Source organism: Neoarius graeffei, chromosome 10 (genome assembly GCF_027579695.1).
Source record: "Neoarius graeffei isolate fNeoGra1 chromosome 10, fNeoGra1.pri, whole genome shotgun sequence".
Taxonomy (NCBI): domain Eukaryota; kingdom Metazoa; phylum Chordata; class Actinopteri; order Siluriformes; family Ariidae; genus Neoarius; species Neoarius graeffei.
Genome location: NC_083578.1, coordinates 40,549,244 through 40,574,718, shown reverse-complemented (window position 1 = coordinate 40,574,718; position 25,475 = coordinate 40,549,244). Strand labels below are relative to the sequence as shown.

Here is a 25,475-nt window from a genome sequence, read left to right as displayed (position 1 = left end):
GCTGACTATTACACGCCTTGCTCTTAGAGTGATCTTTGTTGGTCGACCACTCCTGGGGAGGGGAACAGTGATCTTGAATTTCCTCCATTTGTACACAATCTGTCTGGCTGTGGATTGGTGGAGTCCAAACTCTTTAGAGATGGTTTTGTAACCTTTTCCAGCCTGATGAGCATCAACGCTTTTTCTGAGGTCCTCAGAAACCTCCTTTGTTTGTGCCATGATACACTTCCACAAATGTGTTGTGAAGATCAGACTTTGATAGATCCCTGTTCTTTAAATAAAACAGGGTGCCCACTCACACCTGATTGTCATCCCATTGATTGAAAACACCTGACTCTAATTTCACCTTCAAATGAACTGCTAATCCTAGAGGTTCACATACTTTTGCCACTCACAGATCTGTAATATTGGCTCACTTTCCTCAATAAATAAATGACCAAGGATAATATTTTTGTTTCATTTGTTTAACTGGGTTCTCTTTATCTACTTTTAGGACTTGTGTGAAAATCTGATGATGTTTTAGGTCATATTTATGCAGAAATATAGAAAATTCTAAAGGGTTCACAAACTTTCAAGCACCACTGTAGATCGGGTCCAGTAACTCTCCTGGAGCTTGATGTTGCCCTGTACTTGGCCCAGGGCTTTCTTTACAGTCCCATTGACTAGTGCAAACTCTTGGTTTCCACATGACATCAGTGTTTCATCTGCCCCCTTATCTTGCACAATATGTTGTGCTGCATAAGGGAGAATGTGCAGCACATTCTCCCTTATGTGTCAAGTAAAGCAGGTCCTTGAAAGCCTCTGATAGTTAGCAGGATGGCCAGGTGTGACAATGGCTTTCACAAGTCTTTGTGAAGATGCCTTTCAGCTTTCACAATTTTCAGCTCACCATCCTTTTATTTTGGGGGGGCTTTAGGCCCTTTGCTGGAGTTTACTCCAATAATTCTTCATGGCTGCTAAGTCATTTTCGATCATCCCCCGAATCTCACAAGTTCAGCCACTGTGCGAACTGTCCCCTGCAGGCCTGATGCAACCTTTGATTTGGTGTTGTTTAAGATTCATTGCACCGGGGCCACCTTGCTGATGTCTGGCTTCCATTTTAGACATAAAGTTCTATACTTGTATGCAAAGTCTCGTATGGACTTGTTTGAGTTCTCAATTTCTCAGTCTTTCCTCCATTTCACATATGAAGTCCATTGCTAAGAATGCTATGGAAAAAAATAGCTTTGAGTACCTCCCTTGTGCGGATGTGTTTTCTTACTGCCACCAGCTCTTGGCTGAGCCCTTTAGCACTGAGGATAATGTGGCCAGGATCTCTGCATTGTTCAAAGATCATAGGTCAAAAAATTCTTCACACATTTCCACATATGTTATGGGGTCTTTCATTTTGCTATTTCCACCAATGTCAGGGAAATTTAGTTTGATATGGAGTTCAGTTTCTCTCAACAGGTTATGGGAACCATCACTGGTCTTGCAGCTAATTCTTCGCCCTTCATGGCCAATGGTGACCTCCCAGGGGTGCTTTTGAGTTGCAGCTGATTTATCTTATCCTCCCACTGTCAATCTTGCCTTTCCAAGCACTTTACAATAGCTTTTTCCAAGTTGCTCACAATGTCCATGGTGAAATTCTGTATGACATCAATTTTATTGTCCATTAATTTCTCAAAGGAATCTTTCCCTGTTGATTGTGCTAATGTTGGACTCTTGAACTTGCTTCTCTAGGGAGCATAATCATGTTAGTCCTTACATTGTTCTTTGAAACCTTTTTAGTTCAGCTCAGTGGACTGAAGCATGAGAGACCGTAAGTGATGTCTACTTTGTTGTGTTTTGCTTCACCTTCTTCCTCATCCTCACTCTGTCCATTCCCATCATTTATTATTGCTGCCTTCTATTTGTTTATCATTTTAACTCTTCAGTCACAGACAGGGCATTTAGAAACTCTGCTAAATGCTCTACTCTCTTCCTTATGTGTATATGAGGATGGACTGGCTCACTTTGTTCTGGCCCTAGCCCAAAGGATGTATGCTGTCTGGGCTCCCTTAAACTCAGTTCTGAAGTCATTTTAGAGGTAGCAAAAAAAAAAAAAAAAGGGAGAAAAACAGAGGCAGAAAACACAGGATTTAACATAAACTAACCGAAGCACATTCAAGCTCCATGTATGGGCCACCACCTCTAATGATCTCTCTTGAGACACCACATGATAAAGAGTACGGTTTGACTGAGTATGCTACAGTTATTATATTTTTATATATACATCAGGCAAAGAAAGATAGGAGGAAGGATAAGGAACAATTAATAAACTGAAGATAGTTTCTCAATGCAAGATAAATCTGCATGCATTAAACAACATTAAACACTCTTATTTACTCTTTAGTGTCATGGCCATGACACCCAAACAAATGTAAGTTCGATGACACAAAAAGATAAGACAACTCTCACAACAGTTCATTAAATTCACAATACAATCTTAGTGTTTCTCCAAGTTCACAATAATATAAATCTACTAGTTAATGAGTCAGTTTCCATAAAGAAATAATCCAATCCGATAACAGGCCAAATCCCAAAACAGTTCCACATTGAATAAAAGGATCGCTCTGACCTTGGTTTGTATTCTGTATTGGTGTTTTAAATATTTTAAAATGTGTGTGGTTGTACTTGGCCACTTGTGCTGTTGAAGCCATTTAACCACTTCTAATTCCACCTTTGTTTTGCAAAGCTACTTGAACCCTGATTATTGCCACTTGTGGCTATATTTAGTTTAAATGGCTCTTAAATGGCTCTCATTACACACAGCCCTCTTTAGGACTGACTCGACATGAAGCCCGGGAATGTGCTTATGGAGCACTTGCATGTGACGTCACAGCCGATCCAGATTGTGACAGACGCCATCGTGTCGGTCAAACGCCATATTTCGCCTTCTACTTCTGGTTCTACTTCTGCTTTTACTTCTACCTTTTCTTCTGGAAAATCCTACTATATACAATTCTACTACAACGGCTGCGGCTACAAGCTCTCCCTACCTGTGCACGTTTTTTATGTTTTTTGTGTGTATTTTTGCGTGTTGTTCATCTGTACCGGACTTCAATATCCACTACAACCGTATGGACTTACTGGACATTGGTTTCCAGCAGAAAATGACGGTTTGTAGCGATTTCCATCGCATGCACAACATTCCGGACGAGAAAAAAAAAAAAAAAAACATTCCGGGCGAGACCAGCGGGGTCTCCGTGGATTGTTATTGGAAGCAAAGCGAAGGAGGCGGCGCCGGGAGCAGAAGCAAAAGCGAGGCTACAGGCAGAGCCGGCCTGTTGACTAAGCTCAGAAAACAGCCACTCAAACCTCCACTGCCAAGCCTCTACCTCTCCAACGCCAGATCCATGTAAACAAGATGGACGATTTGGAATTACCTTATTCTATTCTATAATCGGCTGGTCAGTGCTATACTCAATACTTAAGTGACTTACCCATCCAATGAGGATTATTTTCTTGTTTACAAGATGCCACATCTGAGTCGCTGACAAATCCTGAATTTCTGTAAAGAAAACTGTCCAGAGATTTATAAGCATGCAGTGCTTCACCACTGAACAGCGAGGGAAAGTTGATGAGGTAATCATACACGTCCGGGTATTCTGCTGGCAGTTCAAAATCCGGTCGTGAAAACTCTGTCCGGAAAGCCATAAGGGTCACAAATCTGTAGGTCGTTTATTTTAGACATGTATCTAGTTATCTGCTCATTAGAAAAATGAGCCGTGTAGTCCGTTGGTTGAAATTGATCCATTCTGTACACAAGTGCAGCAGTATTCAGCTGTGTTTTTGACCGTCAAGATGGGGGTTGTGTACTTTCCGGTCACGTGACTGCAAGATCTCTATAGATTGTGCATACTGTGTGAATGTACAACCCCGATTCCAAAAAATATGGGACTCTGTGTATATTGTAAATAAAAAGAGAATGCAATGACTTGCAAATCCTTTTTGACCTATATTCAATTGAATACAATATAAGGACAAGCTATTTAATGTTAAGACTGATAAACTTTATTGTTTTTTGAAAATATACACTCATTCTGAATTTGATGCCTGCCACATGCTTCAAAAAGGTTGGGACATAGGCAACAAAAGACAGGGAAAGTTGTGGAATGCTAAAAAAAAAAAAACACACCAGTTTGGAACATTCTACAGGAAAACACATTAACTGGTAATTAGAATGGCTCAGTTGTTCACAAGCAAGAATGGTGCGAGGTTCTCCATTTTGTGAAAAACTGCATGGGCAAAAAGTTCAAGGGTTTAAGACCAATATTTCTCAATGGACAATTGCAAGCAATTTAGGGATTTCACCATTGCCAATACATAACATTATCAAAAGATTCAGAGAATCCAGAGACATCTCTGCATATAAGGGTCAAAGCTGACAAGCAACATTGAACGCTCATGACCTTTGATCCCTCAGGCGGCACTGCATTAAACAAAAAACAAACATGGTTGTATAAAGCAGGGGTTCTCAACCTTTTCTGCCTTAAGGCCCACCTATTCATTACTTGTAACGTGTCAGAGCCAATTAAAAAAAGAGCCCCAATTATTTTGGCTTATCTATTCTATTAGAATCTAATAATTTATTGTAAAGTGTATTAATGGAATGCAACATCACTCCGTGTTATAGACAGGGTTTATGGTTATTTAGCACAAAACTCTTTTAGCACAAGTCTTTTAGCACAAGTTCTAAAGTCTCTTAGCACAACTCTAAGTTCTTTAGCACAAAATCCAAGAACACTTAATCTTTATTATGAATACTTACTGATCATGTTTAAAGATGTTTGATAGATTTTTACTTTGTTTTTATACTTATTGAATGGATCACAGCTTTCTTTTACAAAGTCTTATTGGCTACTTAACTGAGTGCTCAATTTAAAGGGAACAACAGGATTACAGAAGTGAAAATTTTCGACATCTATCCCATTGTTATTACAACAACAGTTTTAGGCCCTGTCCACACGGCAACGGATTCAGGTGAATCTGATAAAATTGTTTATCGTTTCGGCCTGGCGTCCACATGGCACCGGCGTTTTGGGTGCCCCACAACAATATTTTTTGAGAACGGGTTCCAGAGTGGAAAAATCTGGCAACGGCGCCGTTGCGAAGTTGTCTGGATGAGTAGAACGGATTTGTTTACGATGATGTCACAACCACATGACTAGAACAAGCAGCACTCTCGCTGTTTTGTATGAACCACTGCATTGCATTCACTTTTGTATACAGCTTTTCTTTTAAATAAACAAGTAACTGAACCATTTCTTGAATTTCTTTTTTTTATTGGATAAGACTGCTTTTCAAAATGCTCACACACAATATAAAGTTATATAAATTATATAAAAATGCTTTTCAAAATGTTCACACACAATAAGAAAACTAAGTTATATAAAACTATGCACACTAATAAAACTAATTTGTACACACAGAAGGCACGATTTCCTCGCGTAGTCGCAGCCATCTTCTTCTTGTTGTGTTTGTTCCTGACAGTGCTTCACACTGGGTAGAAGAAGGGGTTTATGCGCATGCGTCTACTTCTTCTGTTGTTCTGGTGTCTCCGATGGGACCGTCTTACAGCGCCCCTAGAGGTGTGGCATCGTTTTCAGCAAGCGTTGCGTTGCCATATGGACCTGATACTTTACTGATCCGTTGCCCATGTGGACGCGATATTTTTTTTTTAATAAAATCTCGTTGCCGTTGTCGTCTGGATGTAGCCTTAGATCGCTCGGTTTGGGGATGCCACTAAAAACCAGTGTCTGAAAATGTTGGTAAATGTCCTGAAAATTGTGTAGAAATAGGTAACAGCAGGAAGAAAGAAAATAATGGAGATGAAAAGAGAACACTGATAGAGAAAAGGAAATTAACTTTTCCAAGATTTGCATGTACATGCCAATAAGTTGAGAAAAATTATTTTCGTTTGTGAAGGTGAACTTTATCTTGAGAAAAGTCACATTACAAGTAACAGACATGGCAGGTAATTAAAACTGTTAACTTTGGCACGTGAAACTGATGTTCTGATATCACAGCAACACACATTTCTTGCACATGCGTTGACCATGACTATAGATGCATTTCCACACTATGGTGGATATCACAGTATATACATCCATTTCTGTTCACCGAGTGCTCAATTAAAAGAAAACAACAGGATTAGAGAAGTGAAAATTTTTTGCTATCTATTACATTGTTATTTCAGTGACAGGTTTAAAGAACGATACAGAAACACAATAGACTTTATTATTAAAATAAAGTGCAAGCTGTTCTTGATCTGATCGACTTGTGTGAATTGTCTGTAATCTTTGCACTGCAGTTTTTTCGCACAATCTACAAATGAGTGTTTGTGGTTTATTGATTTGATAATTTAGTGTTAAATACAATTTTTTAGCTGTTGATAGCATTGAAAAAAGAAACAAATATTGAAGTCAAATATAAACATGCTGCACCAAAGTGAATTTCCCTGTAAACTAGCTACAGCTTCGAGACTTGTCTTGATGATCAAACAACCCTTACATTTTAGCGTAATCTCTTCTTGCTTCACGATTGCTGTATTATAAACAACTGATATAAATTTTGGTTGTTTTGTCATTCCTGAACATTGCACTTTTATTTAACTGCCATTCGTCCTAGGATACTTTCGTGGAATTTTCTTTCATTTGTTTACATATCGCAACTATTGGTTACTAAGGAGACATAATTCTCATTTTTCTCATTGAAATCGGTCTTTTTTCGGTTAAAGACTTTGCAGCTTTATCTGTCAAATACATATGAAAACAGTAATATGTGATATCAAATAGACTTTTAATAATTTGAGTAAGTTTTTAGGAATAGATTCCGCTCTTAGTCGGCAAAACACGTATTGTCAAGCAAGGCAAGAAACAAAATCCCCCCGGTTAATTAATTTGGCAAAGGTGTAATTATTGACAGTCAGTTGAATTTCTGATATGATCAGAAGTGACTGAAGTTATCGATGAAAGTGCCCACAATTCAAGGTTTGTTATGGCTTAACTACAAATATCCAAAGACACCAAAGAATTGGATTTTCAGTCCACGTTTTTGGGACCAACAACTGATCCTTAACATGCACAGCAGCAGAAATTCCGGCATCTTGCCTATATCAAGATGAGTTTTTTTTTTTTCGATAATTGTGACCATAATCCAGAGTTGTACCAAAGAACATAGAACTGTGCTAAGAGACTTTAAAGCTTGTGCTAAAAAACTTTGGATTTGTGCTAAAAGACTTGTGCTGAAAGACTTTTGTGCTAAATAAACAGATACCATAAACAGGAGCCCAGGAATTAAATCAATGCAATAAAAACAAACTGTTTTTAATTGTAGGTATTGTATTCAAAAATGTATGGATGTGCCAGAAGCCAACATAAAACCATGCATGCAGGGCATTCTCAGTTAAAAGGGATTAATGATCCAAAAGTGAAATCTGGTCGAGTAACACAAGAACTTCTTGCCATGTTTGTGTAGAGAAAACAAGTAAGTTATTAAAACCAAGAAGTACACTCAAAAGAAGTGGATACAAAAACCACTCAATGGGATAGATCCTTACACACTAACAAAGAAGGATTTTTCCTATGAGTTGGAACATTATCCATCTGTTGAGTTCCCCCGAAATCTCTAACTACCTGGTGCTGCAGATATCATTCTACACGAAGAAACAGATGAAAACTTGGAAGAGCATGGCGGCATACAACTTTTTATATGTGGCTGGGTTAAAGATCTAGGCATCAGGACACTACAGGATAGACGGCAGTAGATGGATCTAAGTGCAGGAAGTGTGTTTATTAACAGGCGTGATAAGTCAAGTCAAGTTTATTTTTATAGCGCTTTTAACAATGGATATTGTCGCAAAGCAGCTTTACAGAGAATTAAAGACTTTAAACATGAGCTAATTTTATTCCTAATTTATCCCCAAAGAGCAAGCCTGTGGTTACAGTGGCAAGGAAAAACTCCCTCAGATGACATGAAGAAGAAACCTCAAGAGGAACCAGACTCAAAAGGGAGCCCATCCTCATTTGGGTGATGACAGATAACGTGATTTATAAATAACTTGCTTCTATAACTGTGTCCTATATAGTCACAAAGTATGACTGTGTAGCCAGGAAATTCATTATAGTTTTAACATGAAGTTGAAGTTATAAAAATTTTGTTTATATAACTTTGTTGAAGTTATAAAAACTGTTCATTGATGGAAACTTGAGGGCAAAACTGTTCATGACAACTGCAGTCCTAAAGTTATCATGTCAACTGTAGTCCTCACCCATAGATGCATTACTGGAAGTGTCTAGAACCATCTTCCAAGTGTTTTTTTTTTTTTTGTACAAAAGCAAAACAGAAAGCAGAGAATTTAAACACCGTTATAAACATAGCTAGAAACAAACATGACAGTGATAATTATAATGCTTCTCAAAGCCTCTGTGAAAACAGCTTCCATATCTGTGTGTGCTGATGGCAGTCAAAAATCAGTATCAGGTGTTTCCCATAACGATTGGGTCCCAAGCGTGCGCACAACGTGCTCCGTGAGTGTGCACAGCTGCTCGAGCTGCGCCAGACTCAAGCGCGCAAAGGCGCGACAGTCAAGTGTTCACCTGCTGTGTGACCACAACTTTTAGCTCGTGTATATCGCCATCAGAATGCCTCATTTTCATTGATAACCCATCGCAAAGCATTGCAAGCTGTAGTGTGACCATAGCTTAATGAGGCAGCTGTGATGTCAGATGCAACCCAGCAATTGTACCCTACTACGAGTAAAAATTAGCTTCCACTTGGAAAAAATTGCGGCCCACTAAATGGCGCTTAGTGGGCTGTGGCCCAGTGGTTGAGAAACACTGGTATAAAGGATATTACTACATGGGCTTGGGAACACTTCAGAAAACTGTTGTCGGTAAACATAGTTTGTTGCTGTATCTATTATGTAAAACAAAAGCCATACATCAACAACATCCAGAAATGCTACTGAATTATCTGAGCCTGAGCTAATCTGAGATGACCTGATGCAAAGTGGAAAAGTGTGGTGTGGTCCACATTTAGAATTGTTTTTGGAAACCATGGACATTGTGTCCTTCAGGCTAAAGAGGAAAAGGACCAGCCGGCTTTTTACCAGCACAAAGTTCAAAAACCAGCATCTGTTATGGTATGGGGATGTGTTATTGCCCATTGAATGGGTAACTTGCATATCTGTGAGGGCACCATTAATATTGAAAGGTACATACAGGTTTTGGAGCAACACATACAACATATCCAGACCCTGTCTTTTTCAGGGACATCCCTGCTTATTCCATCAAGACAATGCCAAGCCACATTTTTCATGTGTTAGAACAGTGTGGCTTTGTACTAGAAGAGTGCAGGTGCTAAATTGGCCTGCCTGTCTCCATTGAAAATGTGTGGTACATTATGAAACGCAAAATATGACAATGGAGACCCTGGAATGTTGAGTAGCTGAAGTTGTATATCAAACAAGAATAAGAAAGAATGTGATGTTCAAAACTTCAACAATTAGTGTCCTCAGTTCAGTTCACTTACCAAGTGTTGTTAAAAGAAAAGGTGATGTAACACACTGTTAAACATGCCCCTGACCCAAATTTTTTAGAATGTGTTGCAGGTATCAAATTCGGAATGAGTGTATATTTACAAAAAAATAATAAAGTTTCACATTCTGAACAGTAAATATCTTGTCTTTGTATTGCATTCAATTGAATGTAGATCGGGTGGCACGATGGTGTAGTGGTTAGCACTGAAGGTTCTGGGTTTGAGCCCAGCGGCCGACAGGGGCCTTTCTGTGTGGAGTTTGCATGTTCTTCCCGTGTCTGCATGGGTTTCTTCCGGGTGCTCCGGTTTCCCCCACAGTTCAAAGGCATGTGTTTAGGTTAACATAGGGTGGCCTTGGGCTGAAGTGCCCTTGAGCAAGGCACCTAACCCCCAACTGCTCCCCGGGCACTGTAGCATGGCTGCCCACTGCTCTAGGTATGTGTGTGCTTATTGCTTACTTGTGTGTGTTCACTGCTTCAGAAGGGTTAAATGCAGAGGATGAATTTCACTGTGCTTGAGTGTGCATATGACAAATAAAGGCTTTTTCTTCTTCTAAAAGGAAGTGCAAATCATTGCATTCAAGTTTTACACAGTGTCCCATCTTTTTGGAATCAAGGTTGCAAGTACAGCATGATGTATTGGTTTCAGTGCTCAGTACAACAGTTTTTACGTCACATAGTACATGATTGCCACCCATATCACTTTGATTTCATTGCAATGGTGTATGCAGTTGAGTCTGCCAATTTATGCAACAGTATGACATGGTACGTGCAGTCCCTTACAAAGGATACACCTTTATAGTCCACCTGCTACCCTTGTACCCTTGTATTGACACTAGTTTTGTGCTAGCATGATAAAATAATTTGGTCACAATTTAGTTTTTTAGTGCAATTCAGATGTGTTTCCATTAGATAATGGTATCTGTGAAAGCAGTCAATAATAATTTCTTGAATAATTATTGATAGAATTGACAATGTTTGTTAACTACTTGTCTATGACTTTGGTTATCTCAAAATTGCAAAAAAATATAGGACTTTCTCCCAAACACAATAGATTAATCACTTGAGGAATGCATGAATATGAGAAATACTAATACAATGCGCTGATTATAAAATCTCTTCAGGCTATTCTACAGTGATTTATACGTGCAGACTCCAGGGATGTAATGCAATGCAATTATCTGTATTTGTTTAGTGCTCAAAATCTTAATACCTGTTTCCATGTTCAGATTAATTGGAAGTGGGCATGGTCTGTACCAGAATTTATTATTATTTTTTTTAATGCTATCCCTAGTACTACACCCTAAAAACACTGAAAAGTGCTAAACAAAAAACAACAACCCAAGGCTGCTGCTGGGGGGTGGTGGGGTGGGGGTGTTTCTTCTTCTTTCTGCTGTTCCCATTAGGGGTTGCCACAGCAGATAATGTCACTCCATCTCCTCCTGTCCTCCATATCTTTTTCTGTTGCACTAACTGTCTTCATGTCCTCCTTCACCACATCCATAAATCTCATCTTTGCGCGTTCCTCTTTTCCTTCTGTCTGGCAACTCCATCTCCAGCATTCTTTTCCCAATATACCCTGGATCTCTCCTCTGTACATGTCTAAACCATCTCAAGCTTGCCTCTCTCACTTTCTCTCCAAGCCGTCCTACATGTCCTGTCCCTCTAATATTCCTGTTTCTAATCCTGCCCAACTTTGTCACTCCCAATGAAAATCTAATCATCTTCAACTCCGCTATGTCCAGTTCAGCCTCCTGTCTTTTGGTCAGTGCCACTGTTTCCAAACCATCCAATATAGCTGGTCTTACGACTGTCTTGTACACTTTACCTTTCACCCTTGCTGGTAACCTTCTGTCATAAATCACTCCTGACACGCTCCTCCATCCATTCGAACCTGCTTGCATTCTCTTCTTCACTTCTCCTCCGTACTTGCCATTACTTTATACAGCTGACTCCAGATTTTTCATTATACCAAGCAATTTGCAGAACATGACGAACTACTCCTGAACGAGACACCCTGTGAAACTTTATATCTTCTGTTTAATTTAACTGAGTAAGTAATCTAATTATGTTTCAAAAGAAAGTCTTTCCCAATTAAGGAAACATTTATTTAAAATACAGTTGAGCACAATAGCATATAATAAGCTATATTTTATATTCTAATATTTACAATAATCTGTATTATTATACATCCATGACACTTTTTCGATGGGATAAAAACATGTATTCTATTCCCTTCTAGCGAGTTCCATTCATTTGGTTTGATAGCATGCAATATTATCATATCACTTATCCTATTTGTATTACATCATTCTACCCAATGGAAACTGAGCGTTGAATATGGGTTATGATATTGCATGGTTGTCAAGACAATATGACATGATGTTACACGTCAAACCTTGTTGCTCATGAGCATGGCGAAAGCTGAAACCATGGTGAGTTCAGTATCATGCTAGCTGAATGGAATGTATCTGATATACCACTCAGTGCCAGCCAATATTATTCAAATATTTTAGGAGATTTACTTTAGTTTTGGTTTTGCTACATTCCATAAACTCAGAAAAGTTTGTAATAATAATTATAATTAACATTGCAATTTCTACTATGTTTAAAATTACATGATTAATCACTCATGCATTTTTTTTTTTTTTTGTTTCATCCAGAAGTATCCCAGTACCTGAAGCTGGTAAGCTTTCTTAAAAAAAATTCTGACTAATTTTATTGTATCTGTATTTGTATTAATTTAGAACTCATTAACTGTTCAATTCAATAATATATTTGTTTGGTTACACCCCTAGTACAGGCTGTAAAATTGGTGAATAAATACAGGCCTCTCCTGTATTCTGCTGTATTGTGAAAATACTGACAATACTAGTGCATCTCAAACAATTAGAATATCATGAAAAAGTTTCTTTATGTAATTTAATTCAAAAAAGTAAACTTTCATATATTCTATATTCTTTAAATGTAAAGTGAAATATTCCAAGCCTTTTTCTATTTTCACATTGATGATTATGGCTTATAGCTCATGAAAATCAGAAATCTGGTAACTCAAATTTTTTGAATATTTCCTAAGATCAATCAAAAAAGGATTTACAATACAGAAAAGTCCATCTTCTGAAAAATATGTTCATTTATACACTCAATACTTGGTTGGGGCTCCTTTACCACAAATTATTGCATCAGTGCGACATGGCATAGAGGCAATCAACCTGTGGCACTGCTGAGGTGTTATTGAAGCCCAGGTTGCTTTGAAATCAGCCTTCATCTTGTCTGCATTTTTGGGGCATGTAATTCTCATCTTCCTCTTGACAAGGTCAGGCAGGTTGGCTGGCCAATCAAGCACAGTAATATCATGGTCAGCAAACCATTTGGTTGTAGTTTTGGCACTGTGGGCAGGTGCTAAGTCCTACTGGAAAAGGAAATCATCATCTTCATAAAGCTTGTCACCAGATGGAAGCATTGAAGTGCTCCAAAATCTCCTGGTAAACAGCTGCATTGACTTTGGACTTGATAAAACACAATGGACCAACACCAGCAGATGGCATGGCACCCCAAATCATCACAGACTGTGAAAACTTCACACTGGACTTCAAACACCTTGGATTCTGTGCCTCTCCACTCTTCCTCCAGACTCTAGGACCTTGATTTCCAAATGTAATGCAAAATTTACTTTCCTCTGAAAAGAGGACTTTGGACCACTGAACAACAGTCCAGTTCTTTCTCTCATTAGCCCAGGTAAGATGCTTCTGATGTTATCTCTGGTTCAGGAGTGGCTTGATATTAGGAACATGACAGTTGTAGTTCCTTTCCTGAAGACATCTGGTGTGTGGTGGCTCTTGATGCACTGACACTAACCTTAGTCCACGCCTTGTGAATATCTGCCAAGTTCTTGAATTGACTTTTCTTGACAATCCTCTCAAGGCTGCCATCACCCTGTTGCTTGTTTACCTTTTCCAGCCAGCCTTTTCAGCAATGACCATCTGTGGCTTATCCCCCTTGTGGAGGGTGTCAATGATCATCTTCTGGACAACTGTAAAGTCATCAGTCTTCCCCATGATTGTGGTTGTGTGTACTGAACTAGACTGAGAGATGCATGGTATTTATACTGTTGTACTCAAACTCAAAATTAAATATGCTCATATTTTGAGATTTTTTTTTTGCTCTGTACGCCATGATTATCAAAATTAAAATAGAAAAATGCTTGAAACATTTTATATGTAATGAGTGCAGACTATGTTAAATTTTCACTTTCTTAAATAACTGATGGAAAATATTTAACTTTTTCATGATATTTTAATTGTTCGAGATGCACTAGTATCCTCCCCACGGCTATAATTACATGCTAACCATAAATCTCAACAGAAACCCAGTTCACCTGTCCTAGGCCTCATCTCATCCCATGCGTTCTTCTGTTCATTTTTAGAACCACCCGTTCTGTCCCATGTGGCAAACTACCCAAAGTGCACTCACTCTGTTCAGCTGCTCGAGCAGACTGTGGTTTTGTTCTGAGAGTTCGGTAATGGTGCGGGTCTTGTCCCGATCAGCCTCACGCAGCTGTACCTTGTGCTTCTCCAGCTCACACTTGAGCTGCTGAAGATCAGTCTCCAGCTCAGCCACACGACTCTCCCACTCGCCTTCTCGTCTCTCCAAGCGTTGCTGCAACTCATGCTTCTCCTGCTCCAGAATCTGCAAATGAGATAAAATACAAACTTACTTTAGATATTCTTGTACAGCTCCAGGGTCTCTGATTTGACCCTGAATTCAGGTTACTATCTCTGTGGAATTTTGCATTTTCTACTCATGTCCAGATGGATTTCTGGATTCACCATGACCCTGATGAGAATAAAGTGTTTACTGAAAAAGAAAGAAGGAAGGAAGGAGGAAGGAAGGAAGTAGGTTATGAATGTGCAGGTTCACCAGTATTACTTGAAGTTCCTGGGACTGAACAAATGTTCATCCTGACAGTTCAGATTAGATTCAGAAGGAGTGGACTGAGGCTGGTGCGAGTATATCAAAAGCCACCATACACAGATGTCCTCAGGAAAGGGGCTACAACTGTCGCATTTCTAATATCAATTTATCTCATCTCATCTCATTATCTGTAGCCGCTTTGTCCTGTTCTACAGGGTCGCAGGCAAGCTGGAGCCTATCCCAGCTGACTACGGGCGAAAGGCGGGGTACACCCTGGACAAGTCGCCAGGTCATCACAGGGCTGACACATAGACACAGACAACCATTCGCACTCACATTCACACCTACGGTCAATTTAGAGTCACCAGTTAACCTAACCTGCATGTCTTTGGACTGTGGGGGAAACCGGAGCACCCGGAGGAAACCCACGCGGACACGGGGAGAACATGCAAACTCTGCACAGAAAGACCCTCGCCTGCCACGGGGCTCGAACCCGGACCTTCTTGCTGTGAGGCGACAGCGCTAACCACTACACCACCGTGCCGCCATATCAATTTATATCAACTGCAATTAATGATTTATTGATGACTAGCCCTGAAAAACTCCTAACAGGAAATAGCCTACTATATGTAATGCTGCAGGGAGTAAAACATGCAGGCAAGGTCTTATGAGTAATGAAAAGGCATTGTGGAACAGTTAAAACCTTAACAGAAATCAGTTTACTGATCTGACCTTCAGAAAAATAATTGGTATCCAAACACATGAACTGTATCTGCAGCATTTTCTGATAAAAATAAAAAGACCTTTACAGTATTTTATGTTCTTGTATGTTGTATACTGCAGATCAGGGAGAAAAAATAGGGTATGAGGCCATAGTACAGATCAGTAAAAGATATAGGCACAGTTGCCCTTGGAATAGGACTGAGGATTAGACTTTGTTATACTGTACACCACACTGAGGGAAGAAGGATTTGCATAGCCAAATAATTATAATAGGCAAGCTTACTGTGTCATTGATAATTTTGCCATTAGGCACAGCAAGTTGCATGTTCCCACCACATACAGCGCCCTCCACAATTATTGGCACCCCTGGTTAAGATGTGTTAAAAGCCTTAAAATAAATTCAATTTTTATTGCAGAAGCATAATTCACACTGAAAATTGTAGAAAAATGTAACCCTTAACTCAAGTGAATTAAAAATTAAAAAATCCCTGACTAAGAAATAATTATTTTTCATAAAATCACTTGTTCCACAATTATTGGCACCCATAACAATTCCTAGAAAATAAATGTAATTGAAGCATTTCTGTCATTTCTACTGGAGTTTATAAAGTTGATCAGAGTATCTAGGAACCTTTAATTAGTAATTCATCACATCCTGTTTCCCTGGGGTATAAATATGATATGACACAGAGGCCTATTTCTCTTATCCACTCTTCAACATGGGAAAGACAAGAGAACACACCATTCAAGTAAGGCTGATGTGTGTCGACCTTCATAAGTCAGGCAATGGCTACAAGAAAATAGCCACTCGCCTACACCTGCCCATATCTACAGTCAGAGGAATCATCAAGAATTTTAAAACAACTGGAACAGTGGCAAACAAGCCTGGACGAGGATGCAAGTTTATCTTGCCACCATGCACAGTGAGGAGGATGGTAAGAGAAGTTAAAAGTTCTCCAAAGCTCACTGTTAGAGAATTGCATCAAAGAGTAGCATCTCGGGGTCACAAAGTCTCCATAACAACCATTAGGCGCTATCTACATGCCAACAAGCTGTTTGGGAGGCATGTACGGAAAAAGCCTTTTCTCACTTACAAGCATAAACGTAAACGTCTGGAGTTTGCTAAGCAGTACTGGGACTTCAACTGGGACTGTGTGCTTTGGTCAGATGAGACCAAGATAGAGCTTTTTGGCAACAAACACTCTAATACATCACAAAAGATGAGTATGCGGAAAAGCACCTCATGCCCACTGTGAAGTATGAGGGAGGATCGGTGATGCTGTTTGCCTGTTTCTCTTCCAAAGGCCCCGGGAACCTTGTTAGGGTGCGTGGCATCATGAACTCTTTGAAATACCAGGACATTTTAAATCAAAATCTGGTGGCCTCTGCCCGAAAGCTGAAGATGGGTCATCACTGGGTCTTTCAACAAGATAATGACCCTAAACATGTGGCCAAATCTACACAAAAATGGTTCACCAGACACAAAATCAAGCTCCTCCCATGGCCATCTCAGTCCCCAGACCTCAACCCAATTGAAAATCTGTGGGGTGAGCTGAAGAGGAGAGTGCATAGGAGAGGACCCAGGACTCTGGATGATTTAGAGATTGTGCAAAGAGGAATGGTCGAATATCCCTCTCTGTATTCTCCCATCTTGTGAAATGTTATAGGAGAATATTAAGTGCTGTCTTGTTGGCAAAAGGGAGCTGTACAAATTATTAACATCGGGGTGCCAATAATTGTGGCAAACATGATTTCATGTAAAAAATATTTCATAATGTGGGATTTGTTTCCCCACTGAATAAATGCACTTGAATTCAAGGTTGGATTTTTCTCTTTTTTTGCATTGTTGTCCTACATTATTAAAAAAATGAATTTATTAGAAGCCTAAGAACATATCTTAACGAGGGGTGCTAATAATTGTGGAGGGTGCTGTAGGTCCAGGGTCCCAAGTTTGATTGGGTTATTGTCTATATGGAGTTTCTTATGTTCTCTGTGTATCTTCAGGGGTTTCCTCTGGGTTCTCCAGTTTCCTCCCACTGTCCAAGAGCATGTTGGAAGGTGGCTGCTCAGTATGAACATGCGTATGCATAGTGCCCTGTGTAAAATCCCAGTATAAACTCTGGATCCTCTCCAACTCTGACAAGGATAAAATAGTTCCTGATGATGAAAGATTGAATAAATCTGAAACTTCTAGAAGAACTAATGTGTAAGGATAGCTGTAAGAAATCCTTATTCCATTTTAACGGCCATTCATATAAGCACAACAGTATTAATGATTTACATTGTGATTATGGTTTCATACACTTATGAATGTGCTTTTTTGCATTTATAAAACAAACTTGTGAATGTAGCCTCTCAGGGAAATTAATTTAACATGGCACTGGTTATGGTGCATTATTTTAAACCCTTCGGACACAAGGAAAAATGCTATGGAACTTCATGTGTACAATTGTACACATTATGTCTGAAGGGGTTAAGAAACTGCTTGAGTTTGGTCCCTCTTGTGGTTTCTTCCCTTTTTAATTTAATTCAAATGGGGATCTGAAAATCTCAGATTAAAAATCTGAGTTAGGACTGGTCAGATGATAGGCATGGTATTATCACAGCATGTAAGAGTCTGCAAATGCAAGTCTTTCTAATTAAATGAGAGGTTGTGAACCTTTTTGCAGATTAGGTAAGTCGTACATGGGTTGAGTTTATTTACAAAAACTAATCAGCTAGATCGTAGATTGAGCATCTGCAATTTTCCTTTAACTATGAACAGCTTTACCAGTTTAGCCAGATCACAGGATTCAATAAAAGGTTAATTCTTAAGACTTGTGAAGCCGAGGTTAAAAAAAAAAAAAAAGACCAGAGCAGCAGGCAGGAGTCAAGAAGTAAAATTATATATTTTCTTTGATATCTGAGAAGACAACCATTTCTAGTCAAAATTCTCCTTGGTGGTTTTTAGGAATTGCAGCTCACTATCATCTGTAGCTCACCTTTCTGATTGTGTGGCTAATATGAGCTCTGTTTTGTCACCAAGTACGAGTGTGATCGAAATGTTTAATTTGGTATGCAACATAGGTGAATAAAAAAAACAAAACGGCACCAATAAAAGAATATAGAATATAGCTGAATTCTGTAACATTATAGTTTTTGTATTATCTCCATACAACCTACACCATGCACTCACTTGTTATTTATTTAATTTATTTATTTGCACACAAACAAAAAAAAACACAATACAAAATAAGTAATACATGCAGTTATTTTTGAGATTGAGAAAAGAAAAGGAAAAAAAAAGCTAAGAGAAATGTGCAGGAAGAGCCAATAACACCCATAACGGCTTGTCGAGTGGCCCTCCTATGGTGAGACATTCAACATAAATCCTTAAAAGTAAGGAAATATAGAAAATACATACAAAAGCTAAACACAAACAAAAAAGCCTAAAAGTGGTAAAAGTGTAACAATAAAGGTGACAATGTACTGCCACATAGAATATGATAGTGAGAGTGGTTATGATGTGGTATTACTTAATTGATCCAGCAAGAAAAGTATGGTTAATTTCTTAAATTATTTTGTACTAGTGGAATTTCTAATATGAACTGATATTTGGTTCCAATGGGAAGGACATCTGAATCTAATTGAAAATTTCGAAAAAGTTACAAATTGGCCTAGGAAAGGTGGGGTGGAGATGATTGTCTGACCTTGTATTGTAATTATGAATTTGGAAGTTGGAGTGAAATACATTTTTGAAAACATACTGGGAGTAGGCTGGGGATAGATTCTAAAACACCAGATTAAAAAATGGTTTAAATCAAAGTTGGGGAGAATGCATAGAGATTTAAACAAAGGAGTGGAACTGGCAAATCTGTTGGAATATATTATGTTTTGACAAAATGTTTTTGCAGAGTGAAAATACCATTAAGGTTGCTTTTAAAGGTGTTTGCCCAAACAGTATTACAATATGACATGTAAGGATAAATCATTGTGTAATATAAATTGAGAAGAATTTTTCTTGTTAACGTGTCTTATTCTTCTGATGACTCCAATATTTTTGCTGCCTTGTTGGAGACAAATATTATGATTTTTCCAAGTGAGGTTTTCATCAATAAGAATTCCTAGAAATTTAGTAACTGAAACTCATTCTAAAATATTATTTGCTATATGTACATTAGGATATGTGTTTACTGTTTGATGGTTTCTAGGCATAAACATCATGCATGAACTTTTCTTGATGCTGAGTGATAGCTGGTTTAAAGCTAACAAAATTATCAATTTTCATCAACTCTGCCTTCATTTAAGATACTAATTTTTGTCCATCTTTACCAGATAAGAAAATACTGGAGTCATCAGCAAATAAAATGAACAATGCTTTTAATGAAGTCATGTATAGGTCGCTTATATGAATCAATAATAATCCTAATAATTATCCTAATAATAATAACAGCCCAAGAATTGATCCTTGCAGCACACCACAAGAAACTAACCTGTATTCTGAGGGTGAGTTATTCCATGATACAAATTGTTTTCTGTCTGATAGGTAGCTGTGGCAGTGGGGGCATACAACCCCGATTCCAAAAAAGTTGGGACAAAGTACAAATTGTAAATAAAAACAGAATGCAATAATTTACAAATCTCAAAAACTGATATTGTATCCACAATAGAACATAGACAACATATCAAATGTCAAAAGTGAGACATTTTTAAATTTCATGCCAAATATTGGCTCATTTGAAATTTCATGACAGCAACACATCTCAAAAAAGTTGGGACAGGGGCAATAAGAGGCTGGAAAAGTTAAAGGTACAAAAAAGGAACAGCTGGAGGACCAAATTGCAACTCATTAGGTCAATTGGCAATAGGTCATTAACATGACTAGGTATAAAAAGAGCATCTTGGAGTGGCAGCGGCTCTCAGAAGTAAAGATGGGAAGAGGATCACCAATCCCCCTAATTCTACGCCGACAAATAGTGGCGCAATATCAGAAAGGAGTTCGACAGTGTAAAATTGCAAAAGAGTTTGAACATATTATCTACAGTGCATAATATCATCAAAAGATTCAGAGACTCTGGAAGAATCTCTGTGCATAAGGGTCAAGGCTGGAAAACCATACCTGGTGCCCGTGATCTTCGGGCCCTTAGACGGCACTGCATCACATACAGGCATGCTTCTGTATTGGAAATCACAAAATGGGCTCAGGAATAATTTCCAGAGAACATTATCTTCGAACACAATTCACCGTGCCATCCGCCGTTGCCAGCTAAAACTCTATAGTTCAAAGAAGAAGCCGTACCTAAAGATGATCCAGAAGCGCAGACGTCTTCTCTGGGCCAAGGCTCATTTAAAATGGACTGTGGCAAAGTGGAAAACTGTTCTGTGGTCAGATGAATCAAAATTTGAAGTTCTTTATGGAAATCAGGGACGCCATGTCATTTGGACTAAAGAGGAGAAGGACGACCCAAGTTGTTATCAGTGCTCAGTTCAGAAGCCTGCATCTCTGATGGTATGGGGTTGCATTAGTGCATGTGGCATGGGCAGCTTACACATCTGGAAAGACACCATCAATGCTGAAAGGTATATCCAGGTTCTAGAGCAACATATGCTCCCATCCAGACGACGTCTCTTTCAGGGAAGACCTTGCATTTTCCAACATGACAATGCCAAACCATATACTGCATCAATTACAGCATCATGGCTGCGTAGAATAAGGGTCCGGGTACTGAACTGGCCAGCCTGCAGTCCAGATCTTTCACCCATAGAAAACATTTGGCACATCATAAAACGGAAGATACGACAAAAAAGACCTAAGACAGTTGGGCAACTAGAATCCTACATTAGACAAGAATGGGTTAACATTCCTATCCCTAAACTTGAGCAACTTGTCTCCTCAGTCCCCAGACGTTTATGCTGCTTTTCCACTACCAACGCGGCTGAGTTGGGCTGAGCCATACCGTGCTGAGTTGGGCTGAGTCGAGCTGAGTGGGGCTGTTGGAGTTGCATTTCGACTACAACCGCGCTGAACCGTGCTGGCTGGAAGTGGGTGGACACATTGGGTGGAGTTAGCAAAAGTGGGTGGACATCACGTGATGTCGTTAGGCGGCGCAAACAGTGACATCAGTGATCTTTTAAGCGGTAGTCTCACGACCCGGATAGTAAACAATAAACATGGAGTCGTTAGTGTTGCTGGTCTTGGTGCTGTGGCTTGTTGTCACCGACAACGCCAACAGATACTGGCAAGAGCGTATAGATGAGGCAAGGCGCATAAGGCTTCAGAAATTCTCGTAATTTGTAATTCTTCCGGGTTTACAGTGTTTACAGATCCCAGCGTGCTCGCGGGGCGTGTGTGGGCGTGTGAGGACACTCCTCCTCACCAATCAGTGCACAGGGGAGTGTCTCCTCACGCCCCTAGCCCCACTCGGCTCGGTTTGGCTCGCTTCAGTCCTACTCCAAAACCGTGCGAGTTTTGGGGGCTAAGCAGGGCTGAAGCGAGCTGAGTCGTGCTGCTCTAAGGTAGTCGAAACGCGAGCCGTGTCGGGCTGAAGTGAGCTGAAGCGAGCTGAAGTGAGCTGAAAAAGGGTAGTGGAAAAGGGCCATTACAGACTGTTGTAAAGAGAAAAGGGGATGTGTCACAGTGGTAAACATGGCCTTGTCCCAACTTTTTTGAGATGTGTTGTCATGAAATTTAAAATCACCTAATTTTTCTCTTTAAATGATACATTTTCTCAGTTTAAACATTTGATATGTCATCTATGTTCTATTCTGAATAAAATATGGAATTTTGAAACTTCCACATCATTGCATTCCGTTTTTATTTACAATTTGTACTTTGTCCCAACTTTTTTGGAATCGAGGTTGTAGTTGAGTGTCAGCTGTGAATGGCGAGGAGGCAGGTTGAACCAGTAGGTAACATGTGATGAGGTGCACCTGTGTCTAATTACTGGCTGTCTATTAATAGGTGTCAATGTGTGTCTTTCAGACAGCCAGGAATATATGAGGGAGAGAGTGAGCACGTACGTACGTGCTCAGTGTGCGCACTGTGTCACCCCGTCACATGTGTGTGTACTGTGTCTACAAAGTACTAACAGTCACTAAAAAGTGCTAATAAAATGCAGCATACTTTGAATTACAGTGCTTGCTTCCAGTTCCTCATTGACCACCCCCACAAAGCTGTTACACTGGTGCCAAAACCTGGGACTTTGAGGAACAAATGCTGCCATGGAGCCCACACCAGTCCGGGAGCTCCTCCAGACCCTCACAGTGAACCTCCAATGCCAGCACCAAGAGCTCCTCACTTTACCACCAAGTAGGTGCAGCGCTTCCAGGCCCTGCTCGATGCCCAAGTGAAGGGCTGGCAGGAGATGTGCCGCCTGGTCCAGTCAGCGGGTACTCCAGTGGTCGCTTCTGCAGCCAGCGTTCCTGTGCGGTTGGTTAAGATGGGGCCTTCCTCGAGCTGTTTGAGCATGTCGCAGAGGCAAGCTTGTGGCCAACCTCACAGTGAGTGGCTTGCTTATTGCCACTCCTGTTGGGGGAAGCACAGCCTGTGGCTCAGCAGCTCCCTGCCACCAGCATGCTGGAGTATCTGGACCTGAAGTGGGCTATACTGCAACGAGCTGGCCGTGGCCTGGAAGAGTGTTGCCAGTGGTTCGGTGCACTGGCCTACAGCGAAGTCGGCTGGCCGTTTGCATTCGCGCAGCAGCTCCGATAAACCTGCGGACAGTGGGTACGGGCAGGCAAGTGTGTTAATTGAGGACATAATTGACCACACAACGCTGGAACAGTGCGTTGCCCAACTGCCAAGAGAGACATCAACATGGGTCCAGTGTCACCGAGCAGCATCACTGGAGGAGGTGGTCCGGCTGACAGAGGACCAGCTGACAGCGTTTCCGGGAGCAGGTGCTCCTGCAGCTTCTCCGCTGCGCTCTCTCTCTCTCCCTCCCCCTCCCTCTCCTCACCCCTCCCCTACCCCAGCCCCATGGAAATGGAGGGCAGTTCACCCGAAACCCACTCCCCGCACTGGTGTCTGTCCTCATGTTTCTTCTCTCTCTTCCCCTTCTGTATCTGTGCCACTGTTAAACCCCTCTCTCTCTCTCTCCACAGGTGAACTCATCCATGCCCACTAGAACCTGGAGCAAACCCAGGCAGGTCTGTCAGTGTGGAAAGAAGGTGGGGAATCAGCGCTTCCACAAGGAAGTAGGACTACAGCTTAGAATCCCTGATACCCCACAGGCTTCCCCTGATTGAGCAGGAACATACAGGATAGTTGTCCATCTTCAAGGGGGTACACATCAGGCTTTAGTGGATTCTGACTGTAATCAGACCTTCATGCATTAAAGCCTGATTCAATGCAGGGCATGGGGAAATGCATGATTGGTGAAGGTCAAGTGTGTGCATGGGGACATTCAGAAATATCTGCTAATGCGGATGACACAGAGGGGGGAGAGCTCACTTCCCTCTCTGGGGAATCCCTTAGGGGATTTCCCATTGAAGCAGGCATGTGAGGAGTCTCTGAGACATGCTTTTGACTAAGTGAAATTAATTGATGGCCAAATCCTCCAACCTAATGTTGCACATTCCGTCTTTTATTTTTTTATTATTATTATTAATGAGATTAGGCTATATCGAGTGATGCAGGACATTCAAACTAAGGAAAAGATAACACAGTTGTTGGTCCCGAAGAGCCATAGGGTACTTTTATTCCATGCGGCTCATCACAATCTTATGTCTGGGCATTTGGAGCAGGATAAAATACTGAATCATCTCATGGCCCATTTCTATTGGCAATGGATTCATGCTGATGTCCACAGGTGGTATGCATCTTGTCGCAAATGCTAGCTGGTGAATCCAGCAGCTACACCAAAAGCACCATTGCACCCATTACCATTAATGGAGATCCCCTTCAAAAGAATTGGCATGGGTCTTGTCAGGCCATTAGATCGATCTGCATGTGGGTATCACTTTGTATTAGTCAAAGTGGATTATGCAATGCAATACCCGGAAGCAGTGCCTCTCCACAATATTTCAGTATGCAGTGTTGTGGAGGCACACTTCCACGTTATCGCCCAAGTAGCAATTTCAAAATAAATCCTGACTGATCAAGGCCCTACTTTTGTCATGCACATGATGCAAAATGTACGAATTATTGGGGATTAAATCGATTCATACTAGTGTTTACCATCCGCAAACAGATAGGCTGGTTGAATGATTTAACCAAAACACTTAAAAACACTTAAAAACATGATTTGTAAGTTCATTCATGGGGACACTAAACACTGGGACAGGTGGCTAGACCCTCTGTTGTTTGCAGTGTGTGAGGTCCCAGAAGTCTCCACCGGGTTTTCCCTGTTTGAATTGCTGTATGGGTGCAAGCCCTGTGGTGTCTTAGACATCATTAAAGAAAATTGGGAGGAGGGACCTTCTCAAAGCAAAAATGAAATTCAACATGTTCTTGACCTGAGAGCAAAACTCCATACACTGAGTCACATAACCCAGGAGAATTTGCTACAGGCCCAAGAATGTCAGTCTCACCTGTACAACAGAGGGACACGGCTAACGGAATTTGCACCAGGAGATAAAGTCCTCATTTTGCTGCCCACCTCAAGCTCAAAATTACTCGCCAAGTGGCAAGGGGCCTTTGAGGTCACATGGTAAATTGGGGAGGTCGACTATGAGGTCAAATATCCAGATAGAGGTGACACTTGTCAAATTTACCATCTTAGTCTCCTGAAACTGTGGAGAGAGGAGGTTCTTGTGGCACTGGCGATGATAGTTCTGGAGAAGACAGAACTGGGACCGTAGGCAAGTCTAAAAAGTGTGGCCTAATTCACCCTGGTCCCCTGTGGAGACCACCTCTCACCATCCCAGAGAACACAGGTTATTTGGTTGCAGGAGGAATTCTGTGATATGTTCTCGCCCCTCCCCAATTGCACTGACCTTATAAAACACCACATTGAGACTCCCCCAGAGGTGGTGGTGTGCAGCCACCTGTAGCGGCTCCCTGAGCACAAGAAAAATGTGGTTCGGGACGAACTCCAGGCTATGCTTAAGATGGGGGCAATTGAGGAGTCGCACAGCAACTGGATCAGCCTGGTGGTCTTGGTTTCCAAGACCAACAGGTTGGTCCAGTTCTGTGTGGACTATAGAAAAGTCAATGTGGTGTCTAAATTTGATGCATATTGGATGCCTTGCATTGATGAACTGCTTGCTCAGTTAGGTGCAGCTTGCTTTTACTCAACACTAGATTTAACAAAGGGATATAGGTAGATCCCCTTTACTCCATTATCCTGTGAGAAAATG

At 40.5% G+C, this 25,475-nt stretch overlaps 1 protein-coding gene across 1 annotated transcript in view; it reads right to left on the bottom strand.

Moving 5' to 3' along the window:
* Positions 1–25,475, bottom strand: part of bicdl1 (BICD family like cargo adaptor 1) — a 295,751-nt gene that overhangs the window by 231,312 nt on the left and 38,964 nt on the right. The window contains exon 2 of the mRNA XM_060930787.1: positions 14,034–14,249. Within this exon, the coding sequence (XP_060786770.1) occupies positions 14,034–14,249 (216 nt within the window). The remainder of the gene's footprint in view (positions 1–14,033; positions 14,250–25,475) is intronic.